Source organism: Lytechinus variegatus, chromosome 15, assembly GCF_018143015.1.
Source record: "Lytechinus variegatus isolate NC3 chromosome 15, Lvar_3.0, whole genome shotgun sequence".
Lineage (NCBI taxonomy): Eukaryota > Metazoa > Echinodermata > Echinoidea > Temnopleuroida > Toxopneustidae > Lytechinus > Lytechinus variegatus.
In genome coordinates, this window is record NC_054754.1 from 29,504,089 (window position 1) to 29,528,744 (window position 24,656).

Genomic DNA, 24,656 nt, shown 5'->3' on the forward strand with positions numbered 1-24,656 from the left:
ACTGTAGTTTCAACTATACAGTATTCATACCAATATTTGAATCTTTGATTGTTTGGTTTTATATGTTGGAAAAGTTCATATCAAATGTCATTTCTATAAAAATTATATTGCAACAGACCATGTAGTGTGCGCCTGGTTATACAAGACTATTTCTAAAAAAATCAAGTTTATTATTAATTTGGATTACAAGAGAAATATTTCAGCTCACGCCTGTGTGTATGAAGGGGGATACAACAGCATTTAAAGTAATGGACATGAAACAGAAAAGTTGAGAAAAAGCGGAATGAAAACATGGAGAGAATTAAATATACAGGGATCGGCTCCTGAAACTTTATGATGAAAATCTTTCATCTTGACAAAAATGACACCACTCTAAGGTTGATTTGCCCCAGTGCTTCCACTTTTTTCGAAATCCAGGAAATTCTGGGAAGTTTTGCAATTTTCCAGGATCATTCCAGGAAGTTTTCCGGGAAGTTATCATTTCAGGAAGTTTTCCAGGACATTCCACGATTTTGGAGAAAAAATCTATAAAAAAATAGAAAATGGGTGGAAATTGCGGCTCACATCGGTCAATGACTTGCTCCTTTAACTTTCACCCTATCCCAGTGCAGCACACGTACATGCGTAATGGGTATCGTATGCATCGCCACAGTGATAAAGCCTTAGTACAATATCTTATCATCGCACTCTGACGTGACTGCTGTGTATCTGTCCCTAGCCCTAGATCTGTGTATGTATGCGATAAGTGTGTGAATCAAATATCGCGCTGATGTGCTCTGCGCTGCCGCCACGATCGAGAATATGCATGCAGTGACTGCACTACACGTGTATGGCTCATTTGGATTTTCATCATTGTGAGGACCAAAATTTTTCCAAAGTCTTGCCCATATCTATTAATAGGAAATTACGTAAGTACCGAACAATAAATTTGATATTGTCTGATAATATATATTTCATTCATTTGTTTCAAGAAATGTTACTTGACCTAACTTAAGAATTAGATCTGGACCTGTTAATCTAAGTTAAATGTAAATTGTGTCAGAGCACCACCACATGAATACATACAGTATCACAGCGTGCCTTAAGCAATATTCTGGTGCTGCATAGACCTGGGTTGGAGGCTCAGCCTAACGTTGGCCAAGTGTAATCTGAATGAATAGATCTACAATGTTTTGGTCTAGGCCTAACGTTGGAGTCTAATTTTGGTAATATGGCTTGTAATTCACAGATCTTAGTATCATCATGGATAACAGAAAGCGAAAGCCAGATGTTGGTGATGCAGCAGGTGATCATGATGTGGCTAAGACGTATGACACCAAATCTGCAGATAAGTGGCTGCAAGATCCTATGTTTTCATCATGGTTGGAAAAGAGGCACGACACAAGTAGTGGAAAGTTTGTACCTCATTTTGCAATGTGAATGTTGCAATGGGCAAAACTTGTTTCATGAGACATAAGGAAAACAAGATGACCAACAAGCTGAAAAAAAATGCATGATGACTTATCAAAATCACAACCTGGCATGCACCATTTTTCAAAATCATCTCCATCAGCTGTATCTGCAATGGAAATTAAGATTTATAGTTGTATTGGAGAAAACAATCTTAACCTATGCATATCAGATGATCTTGTTTCTTTGTTACGGAGTTTGTTTCCAAATGATGAGACACTGAAAAGGGTGAAACTGAGGAAACAAAAAGCTACAAATACCATAAGACAGGTTTTGGGATTTTACTATGGAAGAAGGGATTAACAAACTGAAGGAACACAAATTTTCCCTAATAATAGATGAGACTACAAACAAGTCCAAAACGAGACAAATGGCTATTATTGGAACTTATTTTGATGCTGAGTCATTCCAAGTGGCAACTGCCTTTCTTGACCTCGTAGATATCCCCAATGGCAAAGCAGATAAAATCTTCAGTTCAGTTATTAAGTCTTTAGAGGAAAAGAACATTCCAATGGAAAACGTAATCGAATTTTGCACAGACACCTGCAATGTGATGTTTGGTTCCAAGAATTCTGTGTCTCAACTTCTCAAAAATAAGTTCCCTTGGGTACTGCCAATCAAGTGTTCTTGTCACTTAATACACCTTTGCTCATCTCATGCTGCCCTTAAGTTGCCAAAGTCTCTAGAGGATCTATGTCACAACATATACTCTCACTTTAGAATGAGTACTCAACGATGTGATGCCTCAAAGAATTTCAGGAATTCTTCGACATTGAAAAGCATAACATTCTGAGGGCAGGCCAAATGTAATGGTTGTCTTTCAAAGCAAGTGTGGACAGAATACTAGAACAGTATGATGGTTTGAAACTGTACTCCCAAAGCATTGCACTTGAGGACCCAACACACACCAACGACTCAATATGTATAGTTAAGAGTTTATGCGATTTATTCACACAAGCATACCTTGAGTTCATGGCATCTAACCTCGGCAGGTTGCCAGAATACCTCTTATGCATATGCTCAAGAAGGAAGTCACACAGTTGATGGTAGCCTTCACATCTGACTTCATGGAACTATCTAATGTACGCAAAAGTGACCCAATGAAACTCAATGTCAAAGATGAAGGAAAGCATGTGCCACTAAGCAAGGTGTACATTGGAGTGAAAGCTACCAGCACACTTCAGAGTATTGTTGACAATTTAGGAGCTGGACATTCTGTTATTTCGGAATCATTGCAAACAATTCCTCATGGAATGTGTCCCCCAAATCCAGGTCAGATTCAGCAATGTAGAGTAACTAGACTTCTTGATGTCTGGACCCAGCTACTGCATACAACCTAGAAGTACCAAGCCTAGCACCATTGTACAACAAACTCCTTTACCTAGAGAAGGTGGCTTCTGTGCAGCAAGCTGATACAGATTGAAGAACACATCCAATGTCTCCAGCCTTAAATGCTAACATGCTACCTCATTGGTACTGGAAAGGGGTATTCTCAGTGAAAGATGCACAGTAACGGGAAACCAACAATACCTCAATCTGTGCAGTGGTCAGAGTGATGTTTTCCTTTCCTTTCTCAAATACATCAGTGGAGAGTGTCTTCAGTCAATGAAAGTGGATCAAGAGAGATAATAGAACAAGCATGAAACAAGAGAGACTGTTGGCACTGTTACTGACAAAACTGACTTTGCAAAAGAAAGGTCCACAACAGACTGCCAAACTGAACCCTGGAAAACACATGCTGCAGCTCCATGGCAGAATGATAGCAAATGCAGATGATGCAGATGTGTCAGAACTGAGTAGGAAGGTCCTGGCTCTTTTATCTCAGTAGATTAGTACGTTATAAGTTCAGTCTTATTTTAATTTTCACTTTTTATCAAATTGGAAATTGGTGCAAAATTAACAAATGAGCTAAACATAAGGAGACTAAAACAAAAATTATTCAGATTAAAACATCAAGTATCCTTGATCCAGACTAACTGCACATGTGCTTAACAATAGATGGATTGTGTGGTGTGTTCATTTGCACTAAGCTATCACACTGAGCTCATCATTGGTTTATTGTGTGTGTTTATAGGGTGGCTGTATGGGACACTACAGATACTCAGTAGTGAGCATTCATTCACGAACATGGATGGTTGATAGCTGGAGGCTTGCATGTATGTAATGCATGGACAGGTGTAACAGGTTTTGTTGAGTATTTGTACTGGCAGTTGCACTATATTTTTGCGCATAGAAGAGAAACACAGTATCTTATAGAAGTTTAGAGCCCATTGTTGAATTCTAGGATATTTTGTGAAATTCCAGGAACTTTCAGAGTAAATTCCAGGATGTTTCATTTTGAAAAGTGGAAGCACTGTTTTGCCCCATCCCACCCCAAGAGTGTACCATGGTAGCCATGGTCCATACATAATATCTGTAGTATTGATACTAATAGCACGATTGCCAAATAAGACACATCTACTTATCATCAATTATGATTTCCTATGAGTATTAATATTTATACGATTCTTTAAATTGAGACCCATTCCTGTCTTGATATCGATGTATAAAACCTCGTTCCTTTTCCTTCACTTCTTTATCTTACCACGAGATAAATCTTGCTAATTGTTCCTTTTTTCTGATGTTTCATTTTTAGTATTATTTGTTTTTTTAATTTTGCTGTATATAATTACATGTATTCCTAATTATTTGTAATCTTTCCTTTTAATATGTGTATATTTCTTTATGCAGGACCATTATGTGAAACAGCCTACGAGGTGATTAATGTTTTATCATGTTGAAAGATGTTTTAATAAATAAGGTTTAGTGGAATACTTTGAGAATATTCCACCCAGAGCCGCATTGTCACAAAGTGCGCTAAATGGAGCAAAAAAATCCCTATTTTGTTGCCGTTTCATTCATTTATGTTTACAGAGGAAAATTAGCTGTTTTCTAGCAATTTTTCAAAAGGTCTACAAAATGGGTATAAAGAGCTCTGAAAAGGGTTAGAAAATGGCTACAAAAGGGAGAGAAAATGGTGAGTTGCTGACAGTATTAGTACTGATTACTTTTTATTCACTGAAAGTTGAATCACCCAACTTTAGATTGAAAACTCAGATATAGTTGGAATTTATTGAAAGATTTATAGAGAAATAGTAATGTTACAAAAATACATGGTTCGTCTTGCTGCTGGACTCTGACAAGAAGTAGCATACTCTAAGTATTACGCTTGGCCCGATAGCACACATAGAGTTGCAGAGAACTCGTCCTCACTGACCAAACCTTCACGAATTATGGTGTTGCAACAGACTGCTCATCTTCTAAATCTTTGCCAATTAAATAAGCACCTTTGTTGAAATAAGACATATCTTTTTAGATAAAATTAATTTCTTGTTTAGTAAGGCAAGACCTTCTGATTCATACCATTATAAAAACGATAATTGTGCATACCTTACCCTTCCTGATATATGGCAGTTTCTGATAACTTGGATAAAAAAAAGTTATCTGCATGATAACAAAAACAGACCTTTGATGTCTTCCTTTCAGCATCCTTCCACAAAGTCACTGGGTTCATGTCAGGATGAAGAACTAAAGAAGTCTGAATCAGTGTCAAGACCAGTCTATCCTTGATCAATGATTTGATGACAACAATCCTCTAAGCAGCAACGTGATTAAGTATTTACCTGCAACAGAAGAATTCCTTTGATCACTTTAGAACCCTTACCCTTCCAGAATGTCTCCTGGACACGAAACAACCTTAAGAACGGATGCAGATGGAGAAAATGTAATCTTGATCAGGTTTGTGCTTCAAGAGAATGGCCCACTTCCCGCCAAAGAAGTGGAGGACAGAGTACTGCTGCTTGACATCTACAGGAAGATATTTAGTCACATCACTTGGTCAGTATATAAATCTAAATACCCTTAGACCAGCTACACAAATGGTCTTGTCCTGATCAATCAATGTGCTGGGTGTAAACAAATCCTTTTTTAATAGGCTAACGCAGTAGGGGCCATCAAAAATCATCTGCATCACACTGAGGATGCGGGCTTGCTTCCAGTCAGCATACTTCCTGCAAGTCTCGTAATCTTAAAGAAACCACAAGATTCCAGACTGGTCTCGTGACCGATTCATTCTATCAAGACTACATCTTCTCCATGTTTGGTGAAGCAGTTGTGCATGGTGTCAATGATGTCGTTAAGCCGTCTGTCCAGGGCTTCCAGATGCCAGTTGGTCAGGACCGGAGCTATGGGGTCATGTGACAGCACCTGACTCATCACCTGACTAAGGCGACCATCTTTGAATTGCTGGAGGGTGTTCCATGTGCTTCGTCTCAATCTGTGGGAATTGAAATGGGATATTATACAAATAATGTGCTGCTCAGAGTACACTGGGTCAACTTAGCGCATGCAATACCTTTATTGTCCTAAGGCACCTTTACAATGGAGGAAGTTTCCGGTAGGTCGTTGAAATCCAGGAAGAAAATGCCTAGGAGGTAGCATCAACTTTGTTGTTTTTGAAAAATGTGAAATCGTTCTGTGCATGCTACATGCTTGCTAAGTTCATGTTGCATTGGTGGTGTTCCTACTGAGTTAATTGTGCATGCAGATGCTGTCTGTGCGGGATTGAAACGGTCCCAGCTACACTCTTGCTGTGTCCAAACAGATTGCGAATCGTTCCTACGTCTCTGTCACGTGAGCATGATTCTGCTGGGAAACACGTTTTACGTTCATACTCCAGAGGTCAGATAGGTAACATCCCACACCTACCACTTTGACCAGCAGTAGTTGCAATGTTCTTTCCGTGTCCGCTATGTCTATGGAGCTGTTAGGTCCTAATAAGGTCCTTACTGCTTCATTACTGCGCACTGTTCAGACAGTACTCCTGCTTCTTTGAAATAACATGTTTTAAGTCAACATAGCGGAAAATGGGTCTCTAGAGATCATGCAGACTTTGCCACATCATTAACAGTTCTCTCTATGCTCTTTAATGCAAAAACCACATGGACGTAGCGCTGGCGTAATTTCTGTTTTAACAATATGGGACTGCATTTACCTTTTACCCTGATCAAGTTTTGAAAAATATTGAAGTTTCCATTCTGATGCCTATTCACAATGAGAAAAATATTCTATAAAGAACAGCTTTCAAGTGTCGAATGAAAGGAAAGAATTCAGAATCTGACATAGTACCAAAGAAAGGGTCACTTGTCATGCTTAACTGACAGACAGCTTTATGAAACATCCCCATAGGACCCGTAACATAAAGCTAAGTGATCGATCATGGTACATTTTTATACAGAGATCATACACAATAACCAATACAATCAATTGCCAAAATTATACACACCGCTATTTGTTTATACGTTGGTCTCACTGGTGTGTGATCTGTCATGATTTGACTTTCGTAGCAGATCACGAAAGTTTTTGAACCATCCAAATTATTTTCTACAAACAAAATGATTGCCATGACTGACCTCAAGATCTCAGAAGATCTGACATGATCACTATGGTTACTCCACGATTTAGACCACGACAGAGGGAACAAGATATTATGAAACACATCCAGATACAGAACTCACCTACAACACTGATAGATAGGGGCCAAGATAGTACCTTCATCCAAGTAAGGATTGCCAAAACTGAAATGGATAGGAAAAGAAACAGAAAGTTATGGCTCAAGAGTCAAGAAAAACCAAACCCAAGACAAGGACAAACACAAGGATGCAGAATCAATTTTAATAATTTGCTGTAGACTAATCATCATACAAACTAGTTTCATTAAAAATCATTCAAATATTCATTTCTGATTTATTCAAACAAGTGTTTTGCTTATTCAATAAAGTACAGGTAACAAATCTGCATGCTGACCATCTCACAATAGATAGAAAAATGCTAATTAAAGCAAAGGTTGTACATGTATTGCTGATTCAGATGGCTTGCTAGAAAGGAGGGGTATAAGATTGTATTTATTTTGTTTTTTGGCAATATGTGTGGGCCAGAACTTGGTCCCAGTTCACTGAGGCCTGTTTAAAAAAGACTTACAACTAGGGTAACTACCATGAAAACCTTGATTGTGATTGGCTGTTGAGCCCTGTTACTATGGTGATTGCCACAATGACAAAGTTACCATAGTTGTAACTGTAACAAACAAACCCCTGGTCATGTGTGTCAACAATGGTGAGTTGGCTTGTGGCAGTTCTCGCTATAGACATTGACCAAAAGTTCCTGGATCGAGCACACGCCATGAATGCACCATTCACATTGTGCACTGAACGAAAAGTTCCACTTCCTGTTAAGTGATCTGCGACCTAAAAACTTCCAGCTTACTTAATGATGTGAGTTTTACAGACTTTTATCAATCAGATATGATTATTTAAGACTGGGACCGACCTTTAACGTCACCCTCTGAGAGACGTGACCAGGGATCGAACCTCCAACCTCTGCATCAATTTGAAACTTCCCCGTTTAGCTTGGATTACAGGTGGATGCCAAACGCACTGTAGCTAGTGCTAGTCTAGTCGTATCCATTTTTTAACGTGTTCTCAATCTCTTCTCACATTTTGAGCAGAAATCATCATAAAAATTGCTACTTGTGTTATCCTTATTTCTGTATACTACTCTTAGCTTCAAGCTACCGGAAGTTACTAGGTCACTCAAGTAAACGGCATGAGCTACATCCGGGAACTTTTGGTTATTTAAGATAGCGAGAATTTGGCGTAGTTACTTTAAATTTTGTTTGAATTCATTTGATGGTCATAACTAAAACAGGAATCAATGTTTAACATCTGCATTTTGTGACAAAATACGCATCATCACCTCTTTGCATTGTCCATATGAAGGAGCATGCCCCTATCTCCATCCTTCTCAAAGGTCTCATACATGTGTCTATCAGCATTGCCTATCAGGTAGTCAAAGACAGCACCATCCGTCATATGTAGGATGAGGGGATGTCGTTCAGGAGGGACCCTTTTCATCAGATCAATGCAGTACTGGTCGTCTGTCTCCCATCTAGTCAATTGAAAAATTCCACGAACTTTTATCACTTTTTGCATATTTTGTTTCACATACTTAGATGTAAATTACTTTATTTATACATAGTCTGCTGGAGTGGATTGCTCTTGTTCAAAGCCTACAGGAATAATAGAATTCACTAGTCAACATTAGTAAGAGAACACTGATGATATGCACAAAAGAAGGCAAGAAAAGAGGAAATTAATTAGATGACGCTATATCAAACAATGTTATATTTAACTATTAGCCATCCACCCCCCCCCCAACAAAAAAAAAAAAAACATTTGACAAAATAAGAGCTACAATATGGAGAAAAATAAAATAATTTTATATTTCTTATGTCATAAAATAAACACAAAAAAGTGAGTGGTTGATATCATCAGTTCCCTCATTTGCATGCCATACGGAATGTACATTGGGCTATTTTGCGAAATTAACCAGAACTTAAAACTTTCCTTGCTTGCATCTGTTTTTTATAGAATTATTATGCTTGCTTGATATTTTGTCTACTTTTATCCAATAGAAACTTGATGCAAGTGTATAATTGCCCTTAAGCAAAGAACCCCCAATTCCCCAGCTACTCACTTTGCTTTCTTTCCATCTTTGTATGTCCTTGACCAAAGATGTCTCCACTTCTTTAGTTTAAGGTCAGGTGGCAGCCACAAGGTCAAAGACCCCTCCATCATAACTCCGTCTGCACAGGCAGCATCTTCTGGCTTACAATAGTAACACTTGCCATAGAAGCAAGTATTGCCATCTGAAAAATTATAATAATAATAATATGCAACCTTTATATCATGCTCAATACAAATGTTTCTAAGCGCTGCATACTATTACCCCAGCTTTAGCATGGCTACCCTGATCGGGCGCTTCGAGCATCCAAGGAATTGCTTCCTACTGGGTACCCAATTACTACACCTGGGTAGAGAGTGGCAGATGTAGGCAAATGCCTTGCCAAAGGACGCTAGTGCTGCGGAGGGATTTGAACCCTGTAAAGGTTCAAAGTCTGCAGACTTATCCACTGAGCCACAACACCTCTACATAAGTATTAATACAATACAAAATGGCATATAAAGGTATATATTAAAGTAAATTTTTATTTCAGGATAAAAAAGAAAGCATTCTGTACATGTATGTACATGTATGTCAACTCATGAGTTTCATGTATATATACCTGTATATATATGTATATATATGTGTTTCTGAGATGTTTTGTTGGTAGTGATCAATTACCTAACAAGTAACCTACAAATTTGTGGACCCCTATCAAATGAACACACCTCTGGCAGTCTTGCCTGCAATACATGATTCAATATAGCAGCAGTGCCGACTTTGAAAATGAATACAGAATAATCATTTACAAGAAACACAATTCATATGATGATAAAATACTATGCTCATTTACCCTACTAATACTAATATATGACATATGACCTTGGTTGTGTGACCAAAGCCTTGTGCAAGATGATCAGTGATACTTGATTACCCTTAAGTTCACATTTCATGAACTGAATCCATAAACATTCAAAGTTATGATGGCAATTAAAAAAATACCCACAACACGGCCAAAGTTCATTGACCTTGGTCATGTGACCTGAGACTAAGGCAGTATGTTCACCAATGCTCGATTACTCTCATGTCCAAGTTTCATGAACTAGCTCCATACATTTGCAGAGTTATGACATTTAAAAAACTTAACCTTAATGTTTTGCGTTGATTTCCCCAACATAAAGTTCATAGACCATAAATGACCTTTGACCTTGGTCATGTGAACTGAAACTCACAAAGGATGTTACTGATACTTGATTAATCTTATGTCCAAATTTCATGAACCAGATCACTAAACTTTCAAAGTTCTGATGGAAAATTACAAATACCCCCAACATGCCCAAAAATCATTAACCCTAAATGATCTTTGACCGTGGTCATGTGACCTGAAACTCAGGCAGGATTTTCAGTAATAATTGATTACCCTAATGTCCAAGTTTCATGAACTAGGTCTATATACTTTCTTAGTTATAATAATGACATTTCAAAAACTTAACCTTTGGTTAAGATTTGAAATTTGATGTTGACGACGCTACGCCGTCGGAAAAGTGGTACCTACATGTATAGTCTCGCTCTGCTATGCAGGCGAGACAAAAATATTCATTGAAACACAAGGTGAGAGAGATGAATAATGAACACACATACAATTAAACTGCTTAACAATATCATGTTAAGCAGGTCCCGCTGGGAGAACAATTTTCGGAACTGAAGTGGCTTCCCTGGGTAAAATATGACATTATTATTAATACATGGTATGTTATTTTGATCAATGCGTAACAGATTATTCTTCTTACCTTTCTCTAAGAAAGTATCGTTCAACGTAGGCGAAGCGACCGGAAGTATTTCAGTTTTCAAATTGACTGTGCGTCCAACTACAAGCGGAGCCCTCCGAAAGTCTAATAATCTAATAAGAAAATACAACAAGAAATTATATATGAAAGGAAAAAAAGAAAGGAAATCATATGATGAAGTTGCAGCACTACACCAAGGCATTGTCATTGATGTTGAATTCCAGTAAAGAACAAAGACGACTTAATGTATATATATTGTATAAGAAGTGAAAATAAATATATTTTAAAGCTGGGAAAATGAAAGCTCCTACGGGAAGCATGAGGGGATTAGTAAAAAGAAGGATTGAAGATTTTTTAGCCATGAGTTGACCAAAAAAAAGCTGACGAGTCTGTGAAAATAGTCATCTGGATGCCATATTTGATTTCTTTTTTTCTTTTATTCTGTCTTCAAGAAATAAAAATACAAGAACGAACACAGTGAAAGTTAGAGAAATGTATTAAGTTGCCATATATCAATGAAAATTACAAATAATTACAAACACAATTGAAACATTTTACTTTTCTTTTTTACAAATTAAAGGGGAAAGCCATCTCAAATGAAGAGGGTGATGATGATAGTGGCCTCAAGTCAATAAAAGGAAAGCAAGAAAGTATTGTGGAAGGCAAACAAGAAATCAGACTAGAGGAAAGGTACACAGGGTAAAGTGGAGGAAGGGGCAAGGGTGATCTCTGTGAATGTGAGGTTAATCTCGCCATCCATGATTTCACTATCCCCGTAATCGGAGATTAAACTTGATTTAAAACCTGGACGACTGACTGTATGTTACTGTAGCAATTCATGGGAAGAGGGTAAAGCCAGTTGTGAGGGCCCCGCCTTACAAAGAGTTACGATTGATCCAATCAATCTTAACTCTATGGAAATCCATCAGTGTCATAATTCTTTCTGCATAAAATTTTTCAAAATGTCCTTTGTAAACAAAGGCGAACACACCAAATTGTCAAGAAAATAATGAAGTTATGTAATTTACGTCATATCTAGATAATATTTTGAACATTCATGCAGTTTAGATGTTGACGTTGCTGGCCGTCCATAGTTGTGATTGATCGGATCAATCGTAACTCTTTGTAAGACAGGCCTCAGAAATCTGTACCCTGCCTTTCAGTAGGAATTCTCCTGTTTCATATAGTGGCTTTCTTGCATTTTTCCATTATTCTCTTGTGGATTCCCTGTGGGGTTAGATCATCGCTGTCAAAAAGCTGGATAGCGAAACAACATGCTTTTTTGAGGCCTTGGGAAATACTCCGAAAGAAAGTTCCACTTTTTTCTTTTGCACGTGCCTGAGTGTGTTGTTTCATACATGGTTATATGCCCCTATATAAAGTATTGTTAATTTTATCATGAAATACTTTATTTCCTGAGCTTCAAGGAGGTGCGTGCAAACATTGAACTCCATCCAGCTTTTTTTTTAATATCAATGGGATAAATGCAGCTCTAACTATTGACAAAGTGCCTCACTACTGAACCATCTTTAACCAAGGTAGTTCCTCTACAGAGACTATGGGTTAAACACATTCAGTAGTCAATGGATAATTATGATGATCAGCATAAAATTGAAATTAGAAATACAAACCTATCTAAATGAAAGGCAGCTATTTCTCCATTATGTCTGTCATAGCCTGCATAAGGAGTTCCATAAATAACAAAGTCTCGTTGATACCTGGAAAGTGAGATACAAGGTCATAGAAAGGAAGAAGGATCTAAGATGTTTAGACACTAAGGCCCGTCTTCTGAAGTCGGGTTTAACTTAAACACAGGTTTAAAGTTGTGGTTTAAGAATGGGAAGCCCAAAGTATCAAAATTTTGATTAAGTTTTATGTTTCTTATGTTTCCTGTGCTCTTTCCTGATTCATCGATGGTGAAGACAATCATCTATTTATACTTCCTAGACAATTATGAATGATTTGGGAGCCAAATGAGCTGAAGTATGATTACTCTACTGTTAGTGATTTTTGTAGCAATACGCTATCCATACTTAATCCACAACTTTAAACCCGAGTTTAAGTTAAACCCGACTTCAGAATACGAGCCTAAAACTCTGTTGAAAGATGACATCTTTCATACGTTACCAACAAATGCTACTGAATTATTTATCACGACATATATCAGTCAGTTTGAAGTTTCTTTGCATTGACAGAGCATACAATTTGAAAACTTGTATGCAATTTAAATGAAATATCACCGCTCTTGGGACCATGTAAATCCATGATTATTTTTTATGTACTCATGTTTGGAATGTTTTGGATCGTCACATTCCTTAGATTGGAATAGTGTATTCTGAAGAGTAGGACTCCACCATAATCCAGAAAGGGAACGGTTGTATATGACCCAGCTCTACTCGTAATTGTTACGACTTCTTGCCCACCCCCCCCCCCCTATAAAAAAAGAAAGAAGAATTCTAAAGCCAAAAGGATTTAGATAACTCTTGTAAATATCTGATGAGTTAACTTACCTCTTTGGCTTGAATACAACAAGTTGACCTCCTGCTAGCATCAACCTTGCCTTGAGTTGTGTACCTTTGAAGCCGACATCAGCCTTGGTGATGGGTGCATGGGCCATCGCATACAGCACCGACCCTAGATCTTTGGCGGAAGATGGCGTGATCTCACTTGACGTCACCCAACCTTCTGCTTTTCTCCACAAGCTGGAATATTCATGTCGCCTCTGAGGAATAAAGTCCGGTATGAGATCCAGTTCTAGAGGATGTGTTTCATTCTGAAGTCTCTCAATGCTCTGGCCATTTGGAGGATTGCCTCGTATGTTCTCTATCTCCACACCCTGTGGAACTTCTTTCTCTTTTCCATCTTGTTCACTTTCGTCTGTGTTCCTGATGCCCACGATATCAACATTGTCTGACGTTTCCTTTTGTTGTCCATTCACAGCAGACTCATCTACATGACCTTTGACCTCATCCACCCCTGCATGACCCCTTTTGTCATCTTGGCCAGATTTGTAGTGTTCTCTCCCCGCACTGTCTTTTCCTCTGTCGGTGTTCGATGGTGCTGGCATGATGACGATAATCGTCAACCACATACCCACAGTGAGTGCAGATACACAGAGCACCCATTTTAATTTTAACCTCATATTTCATCCAAGCAAAGAACTTGTGACAGTTCATGTCTTGAGTTGGCTTCACATACACATGCATGAAGGTTCCAGCAAAGTCATGTTCATGTAGAGTATACCATCCTTCCTGAATAAGAGGTAAGGATATTTTCAAGGAATGAGTATATCATAAACCAGGTGGGTCTTTCATAACTATTCATAAGTAACTCAAGACTTTAAAAAAATGGTGATCGATCGTTTCTTGAGTGTTCAAGATTCTAAATTATTTTGAATCCGAAATATAAAACTGTACGTCAGCCACCCAAACCAGCAATAACTTGCCCCAATTGAATTTTATTCTCAATTTTATTATCAATATCACTGAGTTTGAAAAAGCACAAACATGTAGAGCAACACACCTGGAATTCGACATGTGCCTCCATATATATTCGACATGGTAAACTCATTTCATAAGCCAGGACAGTCAATCACCACAACACACTCCAAACACATTGCTGGGCAATTCCGTAAAATAATAAACCTTTTTGTACATCCGAACCCCATCTTTCTCAAGTTTGACTTCACTTCATAAACTAACCAAGTCATGGTCTTTGAAGAGCATTACATGTACAGACTTTCAAAAGACCCAGAAATCAGAGACATAAAATTTCATGAAGGCCCCACATATATGGGGTCGGACCATCGGGTGTACATATTTTATGAAATTGCCCTGCTATATCACAGGCAGTCAGGCACTATCACTCACCCCATGAAAAACTTATTTTCGACAAATAATGAAATTTAAATTTTGGTTTTAAATTGTTACTCTCATAATAGTAATTATTTACAACCAAAGTTTGAATTTAATTATTTGTTAAATAACAATTTTTATCAATAAATTGTTCTCCAAAACAGCATTTCGTAACATCGCTCATCAAAGCTACGTCATAATGAAGCGGTTCAAGGGTCAATCCTATTGTATTTGCAGTGCTTATGGACAGGGGCATTGATCCATTTTCAGATGGGGGGGGCGAAACCATAAATCAACATTCAAAAGGAGTTCGATCACACAAAACAAGCTAACTCACACACACATAGGCCTATATATATATATATATATGACTCATTAGAAAGAGTCACATATCTAACCAACTAAATTGTGAGTTTAATGGACGTTTATAAAAAAAGAACATGATCCAACAAAAGATTATTGCGAATCGAAGCAGGTTCTTTTGAGGTTTAGAACTGAAAACGGGATATTCTATTCACCTATTTAATCATGAAAAGTATTTGTTTTTGCTACAGAAATGATGCGAGTGTGAAGCGCGAGCTGAAAATTTTTAAATTCCAATCTGAAAAGTGGACATTTTCAGCAAGATTTTAAATAAAATATGAGTTGTATATCTCCATCTTGCTTGCTGATTTCTGTGTTACATTACAATCTTATTTTAATTTTGCACATGCGGAATTATTAGGGGGCAAAACGATGTTTGCCCCCCCCCCCTAATATTTTCATTGGTGGGACGATTGCCCCCCCCCCCGATCGACTCGACGCCTCTGTTTATGGATACGCATCAGATCAGTCTGGTAAGAAACCTCTCATAGTCATACAATACTTCTTATTTTTCAGTGTGAAATTTTCATACCTTTTTAATGTCAGTGATTAGGTGTAAGAAGGTAAAGTTATAATGCAACTAGACCAAAAGCTTCGGTCTCTGTTATGTTGGTTGTTCAGCTGAACTCCGTTGGCTTCACTCACCAAATACAGAGAACGAACTTCTAGCGCGATCTGTACAGGGGACTCAATGGCCATATGTTTATGGACTTAAGATCAGATAAAATGGGGAAGTGAATTTGTGCGACAGCCGAGTTAAGTCACTGTTTTTGTTCCTTTTAATTTGATTTTTCTCCATTTTTTGGCAAATAATGCCAAGAGGGAATATTAATTTGCATTTTGGTCGCGTTAATTTTCAAAATTTCATTAAAGACAAAAATTGAAGAGCCCCGACGGGGGGAATTGCATTGCAAGTCCCCCCGCTGCACGATAGCGAGCTGTCTGTGTACGAGAATTTTTTTTTTTAAAGTAAAAAAAACTCCTCGAAACAGACGGCTGCCAGCTGTCTATAATGCAACCAGCAGTCGTAGATGCAATGTTAAATATGAATGATTATGAAGGGCATTTCCGGTGTGTACAGTGTTTGTAAATGATCATATCTGATTGATACACGTCACGGTCTGACAAAACTCGAATACATACATGTATACAGTAATAGTACACACACACGTGAGTGACCAGTGCAGTACCATACCTACGACTACGTACACGAACATCACTCGAGCTTCAGGTACGTCGGCAAGGCCACGGGGCAGTTCGGCGTCGCAACCACACAGATTATCGCACGTCTATTCGCTCCACAGTTGATGCGTGCTTCGGCGCATTTACGTACCAAGAAATGACAATATTTCCTCGATAAAGGATGATAGGAGCACTTAGTTAGGCTTTTATAACATTTAAAATATGTATTCCAATGTATTCAAGAGGTTTAGAAATTTAAGTATATTAATTTGATGTGTTTTAACTCACATTCTCTGCGAAAGTCACTTCCAATTCGCCACAACAGGCCACGTACCGGTGTATGGAATGCCAAACGGTTGGTTGGATTGATGTTTAGAGAAACGCCACTTTGGGTATCAATATTGTTGTTAAATGCGCCAAACCAAATAATAAAACAACAAAGGACTAGGAGCCATAAAAAAAATTCAATAACAGAAGAAAACTTCCTATGTTATTTTCAATACACTCAAAAATGTAGCCGTGATTAGATCGTTCAAAATTTCGCGTAAAAAACGGGGTTTCAATTTTCTTCGTACTGCGCGGTGCGCCTTGTTTTTATTTTGAATAGGCAAACGATTGTTGCCTTGTTAATTTGCTTCTTCTTTTTTTTTTACAAAACAGAATATTGTCTTTTTGAAACTGTAAGCTTAAATAGGAAATGTACAAGCCCGCTCGAGGTGCATTTCGAGGGCGTCTCAGGTAACAAGGAAAGTGTTTTTAAAGTAAGAGGCGAGTGAGGGGCGGAAGATTGTCATTTCTGAGCCCGGGGGGGGCACTTACATTGACGAGTGGATACCATGCGCGACCACAAAAACACGTAAAAAGGATGTCTTTTTCACGATAGGGCACGTTAAGTACGTAACGTGATAAGGGTGTCAAAAACACAAAAATAATGAAAAAAGGGTATCTATTTCGCTAGGAAAATTACGTGTTTATGGTCGAATTTGCGGGGATGATAAAACAAAATTATTTTTTTTATAAAGGATGTCCTTTTTGCTCCAACACTTCGTGTTTAGAGTCCAATTTGCGCGAGGTGTAGAAGATGGGGTCGTACTAAACCAATGAGGTAAAGCAGACGACCGAAGGACCTGTAACAATAAAACATTCCTGTACTTGTTTATAGGGGTTCATTTCAGAAAATATTTGCCAAGAGTATCGTTTTGTTTCCAATACTTGTTAAGGGTAGGGTTTCACACGCCAATACTTGTTAAGGGGTGCATTTTCAGAATATGGAAATTACGTGTTTAGGGTGCTTTCCAACTGAAGAACCCATGGTCACACATGGTATCCACTCGTGAATGAGTGCCCCCCCCCGGGTTTCTGAGTGTAAGTTGTGTGGGGGGGGCGGCATGGCCCTGAAATGCGGGGATGCATGCCTTATTCTCCATCGGCAGCAACCCTGGAAATATGGTAAATGTTAAAAGATAAGAAATGTAGGCCTAAGCAAAATGACCAACATTTGGTAGTCAAAACACCCTTTATTTTTATTATAATTATTTTTTTGACAAGCTTCATTTTGTAACCTTCATTATGTAGTGAACCCCCTTTTTTTGCTTGTAAAATTTACATCAGTGCCCCCCCCCCGAAAAAAATCGTTCTCAGGGATGGGGGGTCTGTATGCATGTAGTCCTCTTATTCCTCGGTTCTGCAGCCCCCTGCTTTGGTTTCTCCACGAAGCTCCATACTTTGAGTACTCTTTTCTAATCTTTCTTCAACAATTCATGAAGCCAACATAAACTCTCTATCTTCACCCCTCTTGCGCTTGCTACCTTTTTATTTACCCCCCCCCCCCCCCTCTCTCTCTTGCAATTTCTCTCTCTTTCTTTCAGTTTCCACCCCTCCGTTATCCCTCTCTAAACTCTCCGCAATCCATACGATGTCAGATATTACGTCAGAACGCAGATCCCTTGCGCTAATTTATGAGCACTAACCAATTTTTCCTAATCCTCCTCCCTACAAAATCTCGTGATCTAGTGAAAGATTTTTTTTTGAGAATTACCCACTTTATCCTCACGTAAAATGTAATATTTTTTGCAACATTGGAAATGGGAAATGTTATATTAGTAATTTAACAAACTATTTTGACAAATTAAATTTTGGGCATGAATAGATGCCTTATTTTCTCTTGCACTGAATTGAGCTTAACAATATTTATATCATAACGAAAGTGAAAGTCTGTATTTTCTCACAATGACACTCTTGATATGTGGCACCTTTATCACGATGACATGATCTAAATATCTTTTGGGCCCAAACAAAACACGACTTCTTTGAAGTGGAAATAATTACTTTGTAGCGTGTTATAGATCAAAGGTTTAACCTGATCTGAAAGGTTGATTGAAAAACAACATGAAATCTGATAAATCTTTTGAGCAACAATGACTGAATAAAAATAGGCATTTTGATGCACCCAAAGCCCATTAGAAATGCAAAACTCTCTTGTCATGCACATTACTTCCAATAAAATAATTCAGCTTTTGAGGACCTGCCTTTTGACTGTTCAGTTATCTGCCTCTCCGTCTATCTTTTTATTTTATTTTCTGGAATGTAAAAAAAAACCGACACGTCGGCCCATGCACAAGATCGGATTTGAGCTACACAATGTCTTATCGATCTTGAGGGCATTCGATACATGTGGCGCTTCTGTCTAGTGCACCCTCGTGCATTAATCGTGGGGCGAGGTGGGGGGACGGGGGTCCCTTTTAACAGGGCTTATATTGTACAGGGTCCCCGGTACCGGAGGCTGGGTGGGCTTCAGCCCCCACTTTTTTTTCCAAAACCGTGCATGTACAAAAACGTAAAAATTACCATCTGATTGTGATTTTTGCACGGTCAGCCCCCCCCCCGCCTCCCCCCCCCCCCCCCGTTCAAGTCCGTTGCCATTGTCAAATTACCAATATCAATAACTAACTTTTAAATTAGAATAAAAACAAATTCGGTCGAATATAGTTCTTTTTCTCTATATTTAATGCAATTCGATAGGTGGCTGTGTACTGACATAATCCTTATTCTGCTTTTTATAATTACACAAATCAGATATAGGATTGTTTACCTAAATTAATTACACATTTATTTTCTTAATCAGCACGAATACAAAATCATACGACCCCTTTTGTTACGTAGCAGTAGCGAAAACCTTGACATGGTGATTTGTCGATATGGGATCTTAAAATTACCTTTTTTCTCGAAGAAAAACTATTTAAGGACAATAGATCTCCCTTTTCTGTCCCCTTTTTTATGTTTCCTAACCTCTTTTCGTTTTTTAATTATTCGGAAATACAGGGGGACGGTCGCCCCCCAGGGGGCTGCCCTACTCCCTCCCTTCCCCTCTGACACTGCCCTGACTAAATATGATTGATTTCGATCTGTGTACAATGTATTGGGCATCTTCCTTATTGTTCACTCATTATTGGCCTATTTTTCATCCTAATATTGTTTGCATTTATTTCCTTACCTATATCTTGCCTCCATTATAACTATTAGAATAGATGCTGCATGGACTATTGATTTTCGATCTTGATTTATCTCTAACAAATCTCATCTACGTTCGTTTTCCAGTTACCATTTGAAATATTAATCATCAGAAAAATTACCGTTCATCTGATGATTAAATGCCACAGCTATCACAATCAAATCAAGACAAATCACGGTCCCGTCTTACAACGGTATGTGATGGATCAGACCAATCTCATATACGGACATCCAGTGACATCTTCATCAACGGTGATAATTGCTTTTGTATTTTTTATGTATCATAATCTCCCTTCGTGTTGATATAGGGATGAATGATTTGTCCTAACACTGCAAAATTGTCGGTATTGTAATTAATTAAACATCATCCAGTCCAGTATCTATAGGCCTACAGGAAATAAAAATATCATGGGACTTGTTTAAACACACGTGATTTCCAGTAGGCCTATAAAGATACCGTGCTGGATGGTGTTTAACTTATTATAATTACGTATTTTTTACCCGGGGCCGGGGGGGGGGTGGCATTTCAATGGACGAGTGGATACCACTCGTGCGTGACCATGGGGTTTTAAAAAGCACCTGAATCACTCATCCCTTTTTCAACACGAAGGGATCGGAGCGATACACCAAGAAACTACGGTGTCGAGTCACAACTCCATGTCATGTTGATTATAGGGTTCCATGACATTTGCTCCGGCGACAATCGCGCCGCTGTGAATTTTGCACACTCATGGATTTAAAACTTTACCCCATCCTAAACCTTGCATAAAACCCTATTACAACCCTAATCATAAATTTATATCTTAGACGAAATAAAGCCCAAGAGCAATTGTCGCAGGAGCAAATGTCACTGGGTCGCCAATTTTAAACACCAATTTAGAATGAAACGCCAAACCAGCATGACCAGGGAAGTGGAAGGTTATGTCAAACTGTCGGCAATGGCTTATGCTGTATGGATTAAGCTTCAAGCCAAATTGGGCTCCGTAACACAAAGGTTTGCAATGAATTACAACTGTGAAAAAACGCACTGATTGGTTCCCGGTCAGTATTTAAACAGATTGCGCAAGCAATCGATTATCTTGATTGGTCATTGGTATTAAGCGATTGTGTTACGGAGCCCTGTGGTGTTATGTCAAAACATATCTGTTTTTCCTATATTATGGGCTATGAGCTGATGTTAAATCAGCATCGATTTTTTTTTCAGTGAAGACAAGAAATGATAATGATGGTGCAACTGGTTTTCCGTGTTGAGATTAATGTAATCATTCAAAATCTTTGACAGGATCCTGGTTCTTTAAGGCTCGTTGTTACGGACAAGTTGCCCCATCAGCCGAGCTGATGAAAGCCTTCACATCTCCGGGTTCGATTCCATTGTAGTCACCGCACATAATGTACCTAGAGATTGTAATGACAAAAGCAATATTGTTAATGATAATAATCTTATGTTCTACTCATTCTCTTTTCAACATCTACAAATACAAATTAATCCCAATATCAGGGCAAACATGAGCTTGGCAAAATGCACGGCTAGTCGGCTACCCTACTGCAAGCCTAAGTTAGGGGCTGAGGATCGAGTAACATTATTTTCAGCCCTAATTAAAACGATGTAACCCCTCGACCCTTTTAGAGGCTTATCCACTCCTATCCACCCCTTCATTAATTTTCTCAGAATGTTCTACATCCCACCACGTCTCCGATACTACTGACTAGGACTACTACTACTACTACTACTACTACCTTCTACACTTTTAACTATTTTAATAGGCTTGGTACTTTTAAATACCGATAGCGGCAGGCCATTGGCAATATTGTATCAATCTAAAATACACTTACTTATTCCCTTGGGAATCAATTACTTGTATCTGATGGATGAAGAGTTCCGGTCTCTCGATGGCTTCCCAATCCCACCATTTGTACCAGTCTGCGTCGTAGTCCCATTCGAAGTATATGCTTACCAGACCCTCAGTATCATCAGGACCAACGTCATATGGCGTCATATACACGTATGCAGTGTTGGTGTAATATTCGGTAGTTTCGCTGTGAAATATGAAAAGATCAACAGCTTTGGCAACGTTTTTTTTATTCAAATATTAAAAAAGGCGAAAGAGGGCGATCAGTAGTAGCTTAACTCAAAGTTCCCCAGAGCTATTATCCCTTTTGAAAATCTTTGTGAGATCGAAAAATGTCTCTGCCGTGAATCAAACCAGGGCCCCAAACCAGTCTACACCGGATAAAGGAAAAATAGTTCGTGAGGTTGAAATCTGTTGACGGCCAATCGGAAGGGGTTCGCCCAAACCTCTTACCCGTGTGTGATCTCGTGGTTAGGGCACCGGCGACGGTGTAAGTTTGGAGCCCTGGTTCGATACCCGGCAGAGACATCTTTTCGGTCTCACCAAGATTTTCTCATGGGAAGATACTTTGCTCTGGGGAACTTTGATTAAAGCTACGCCTATCTGCCTTTGGATCTCTTTCCCCATTTCTTTCACAATAGGTGTGTGTGCGTGTGTGTGTTTGATGTGTGTGAGGCGGGGGAGGATAAATGCTTCTGAAGTGATATCATGCGAAAATAAATACACATGAAAGACGGACTACTACACAAAAGCATTGTATATATATAATAGTTTTGAGGACACATAAGAATGAAGCATACTTACGAGGTGAGGGCGACCTTGGATGATTGTGCCTTGTTACCCATGAGGGTTATGTAGATCAGACCTTTGGCATCATGGGCTTTGCGATGATCATCGAACTTGAAAGTGAACTGATACTGGTAACCTGCGACAAGATCAAAGATCGTTAGACGTGGAGCCGATAATGGGGGCGTTTGAACAAACCATTACGTCCAATTCTTATTATACATGTACAGCGCAATTACATGTAAGTCTAAATCAAGCGCAAATCATTTGGATAAAACGCAAGCTTTTTCTTTGGTCGGGTTCAATTGCAACCAGTGCTTTCACAGATCCAAAGCTATTTTTCTGAAAATGAATCTAAATTTCCCGCAATTGTAGTCATTTCCTGAAATTTTCAAGTTTGATTTTTATCGAATCTCGAACAATGTTACAGCAAGCTTAAACTTAGTCCAAGTGACCAAATTCAAGGAATTTAATACTAGTATTTTTTTGTGTTCGTCCTTTTTAAAAGTAGGAACAAAATTATGAAATGTGAGGGCGGGAGCAGAAAATTTTGAGATACGTATGAGACAAACAATTCTTTAAATATAACATGACTATTTAAAGTTGTTACGTTTAATTGTTGTTTGATTGTAATTTTCGGATTTCCCGAAATTACCTGGATTGTTTTCATTACACGAAAATTACATTAAATGATCCGGATTTCCCAGAATTCGGTAATTTTATTTAATTGGAAACACTGATTGTAGCTCAACTTTGTCGCAACGACTTGGATGCTTGATTTTGAAGAACTTACCATTGATTTGAAAATAATGTTAGTTTCATGGAACGCCTGAATAGAAATACTTTTTCAATTTTATCTCATTAACTCGTTTCCCATGTACATGGACACACACAATCACTATGTGTCACGCTCAACTCTAGTGTGTGTGATAAAATGTCTGTCACACCACGAAATGTAACGTTACCATGGTTACGCAGCTACGGATGGACTTTTTCAGATGACTCACTCTGCCAATTTTACCAATAAAATTTGGTTCCGGGCATTTTTTTTTCCAAAACTCATTTGAATAAGTCAATTTACATTAAGATTGTTTTCATTCATGTCATTTGAACCTACCATCTTTGTCGGTAAAAAAAAAATTAACTCGTGTAAAATGGATGGGGAATTCTTAACAATGGGAAGATTCTTAGTATTAATAACGAGCTCATGGCGCAAAAGACACAGTGTCACGCATATTGCTCACAGTGTGGAATATGTAAAAATGTGACAAACACACTACTACGTTTCTCAACTCAGTGTGAAGATACTGTGGAAATCTCGGCAGTATGCGTTTTCACAGTGTGTTCACATTGTACACTATATAATGGTGTGATACACAAATTGAACGGCATGAAGATAAAATTCACACTGTGGATATCTCAAAAGTGTGAGTATTTGTTATTCACATTGTGGACTATGTGAAAATGAGATTAACATTGTTAAAGACATTTGACAGTGTGTACGTGCTTTCACATTGCCCTCCACACTGTGAACACACTGTTTAACACAGTGGGGTGCATTGTGTTCTTCTCAGCAGGGTTAGCTTGGTTAAAACAGTTTGAGAGTGTAGAAGTATACCTTTCAAGAAGTGTAACAAGATCAAGATAACAGAAAAAAGAACAGTGTAACGAAATCAATGGCAAATGTGGAATAATCATATTCACGATATTATAATGATATGGTGTCGTATGTTTATCGATTCTGATAAATACCTCAGATGAGGACACACACACATCCACCCCCCCCCCCGCACACACACACACCCACACACACCCCTATTGACATACCGGCGTATGGTTCATCATCATTGGTATTTATCTGATACATGTGGTTTTCCCCTCCTGGATAGCCGAGGGGTGAGTGCCAGCCCATAGGGGCACAATGACTGGTGTCGAAACACAATCCGAGGTTGTAATCGTCGTGATCTCTCGAGCATTTGAAAGCTAGGTATGGACCCTCAGGAGAGCTGATAGATTCCTTGAAATACTCAATGGAACGGAGGTGATTACAGGCTACAAACTGACAAACACCTAAAGAATTGAATGATACATATAATGCTAATCATAACAATAGTACAAAACATAGAGGCTTGCTTTATCTGTGAATTATCAGTTATAACATAATATTGATATTGTATAAATACGAATTTCACGTTGAATTCTGAATTTGAATATTTAAGTACGAATTATAAGGGGGTGAAGGAGAACGTGGCGTAATAAGTGTGCTAAGGTAGCAAAACAAAAATGATTTTTTTTTTAATTAAAGTTTCTGACAGATTTTAATCTAATACTCAAAA

At 38.4% G+C, this 24,656-nt stretch overlaps 2 protein-coding genes across 2 annotated transcripts; both read right to left on the reverse strand.

Moving 5' to 3' along the window:
* Positions 1-2,435: 2,435 nt before the first annotated feature.
* Positions 2,436-16,524, reverse strand: LOC121428600 (glycosaminoglycan xylosylkinase-like). The gene is made up of 8 exons (XM_041625357.1): positions 16,463-16,524; positions 13,286-14,026; positions 12,407-12,493; positions 10,779-10,888; positions 9,022-9,193; positions 8,242-8,433; positions 7,005-7,064; positions 2,436-5,764 (listed from the first exon to the last, which is right to left on the reverse strand). Exons 2-8 carry the CDS (start codon positions 13,915-13,917, stop codon positions 5,557-5,559), a joined length of 1,461 nt encoding a protein of 486 aa, XP_041481291.1. The 5' UTR covers positions 13,918-14,026; positions 16,463-16,524; the 3' UTR covers positions 2,436-5,556.
* A 3,579-nt stretch (positions 16,525-20,103) lies between these two features.
* Positions 20,104-24,392, reverse strand: LOC121428309. The gene is made up of 4 exons (XM_041624865.1): positions 24,148-24,392; positions 22,339-22,459; positions 21,518-21,721; positions 20,104-21,079 (listed from the first exon to the last, which is right to left on the reverse strand). Exons 1-4 carry the CDS (start codon positions 24,230-24,232, stop codon positions 20,992-20,994), a joined length of 498 nt encoding a protein of 165 aa, XP_041480799.1. The 5' UTR covers positions 24,233-24,392; the 3' UTR covers positions 20,104-20,991.
* Positions 24,393-24,656: the final 264 nt, after the last annotated feature.

Coding starts and splice junctions, on each gene's coding strand:
- LOC121428600 (XM_041625357.1), bottom strand. CDS start 13,917: ATGAGGTTAAAATTAAAATGGGTGCTCTGTGTATCTGCACTCACTGTG. Junction 9,194..10,778: donor CGATACTTTCTTAGAGAAAG/GTAAGAAGAATA, acceptor ATAATTTTTCAG/ATGGCAATACTTGCTTCTAT. Junction 5,765..7,004: donor CCTATCTATCAGTGTTGTAG/GTGAGTTCTGTA, acceptor CAATTCCCACAG/ATTGAGACGAAGCACATGGA.
- LOC121428309 (XM_041624865.1), bottom strand. CDS start 24,232: ATGGGCTGGCACTCACCCCTCGGCTATCCAGGAGGGGAAAACCACATG. Junction 22,460..24,147: donor TGATGATGAACCATACGCCG/GTATGTCAATAG, acceptor ATCTTGTCGCAG/GTTACCAGTATCAGTTCACT. Junction 21,722..22,338: donor TCCAAGGTCGCCCTCACCTC/GTAAGTATGCTT, acceptor CATATTTCACAG/CGAAACTACCGAATATTACA.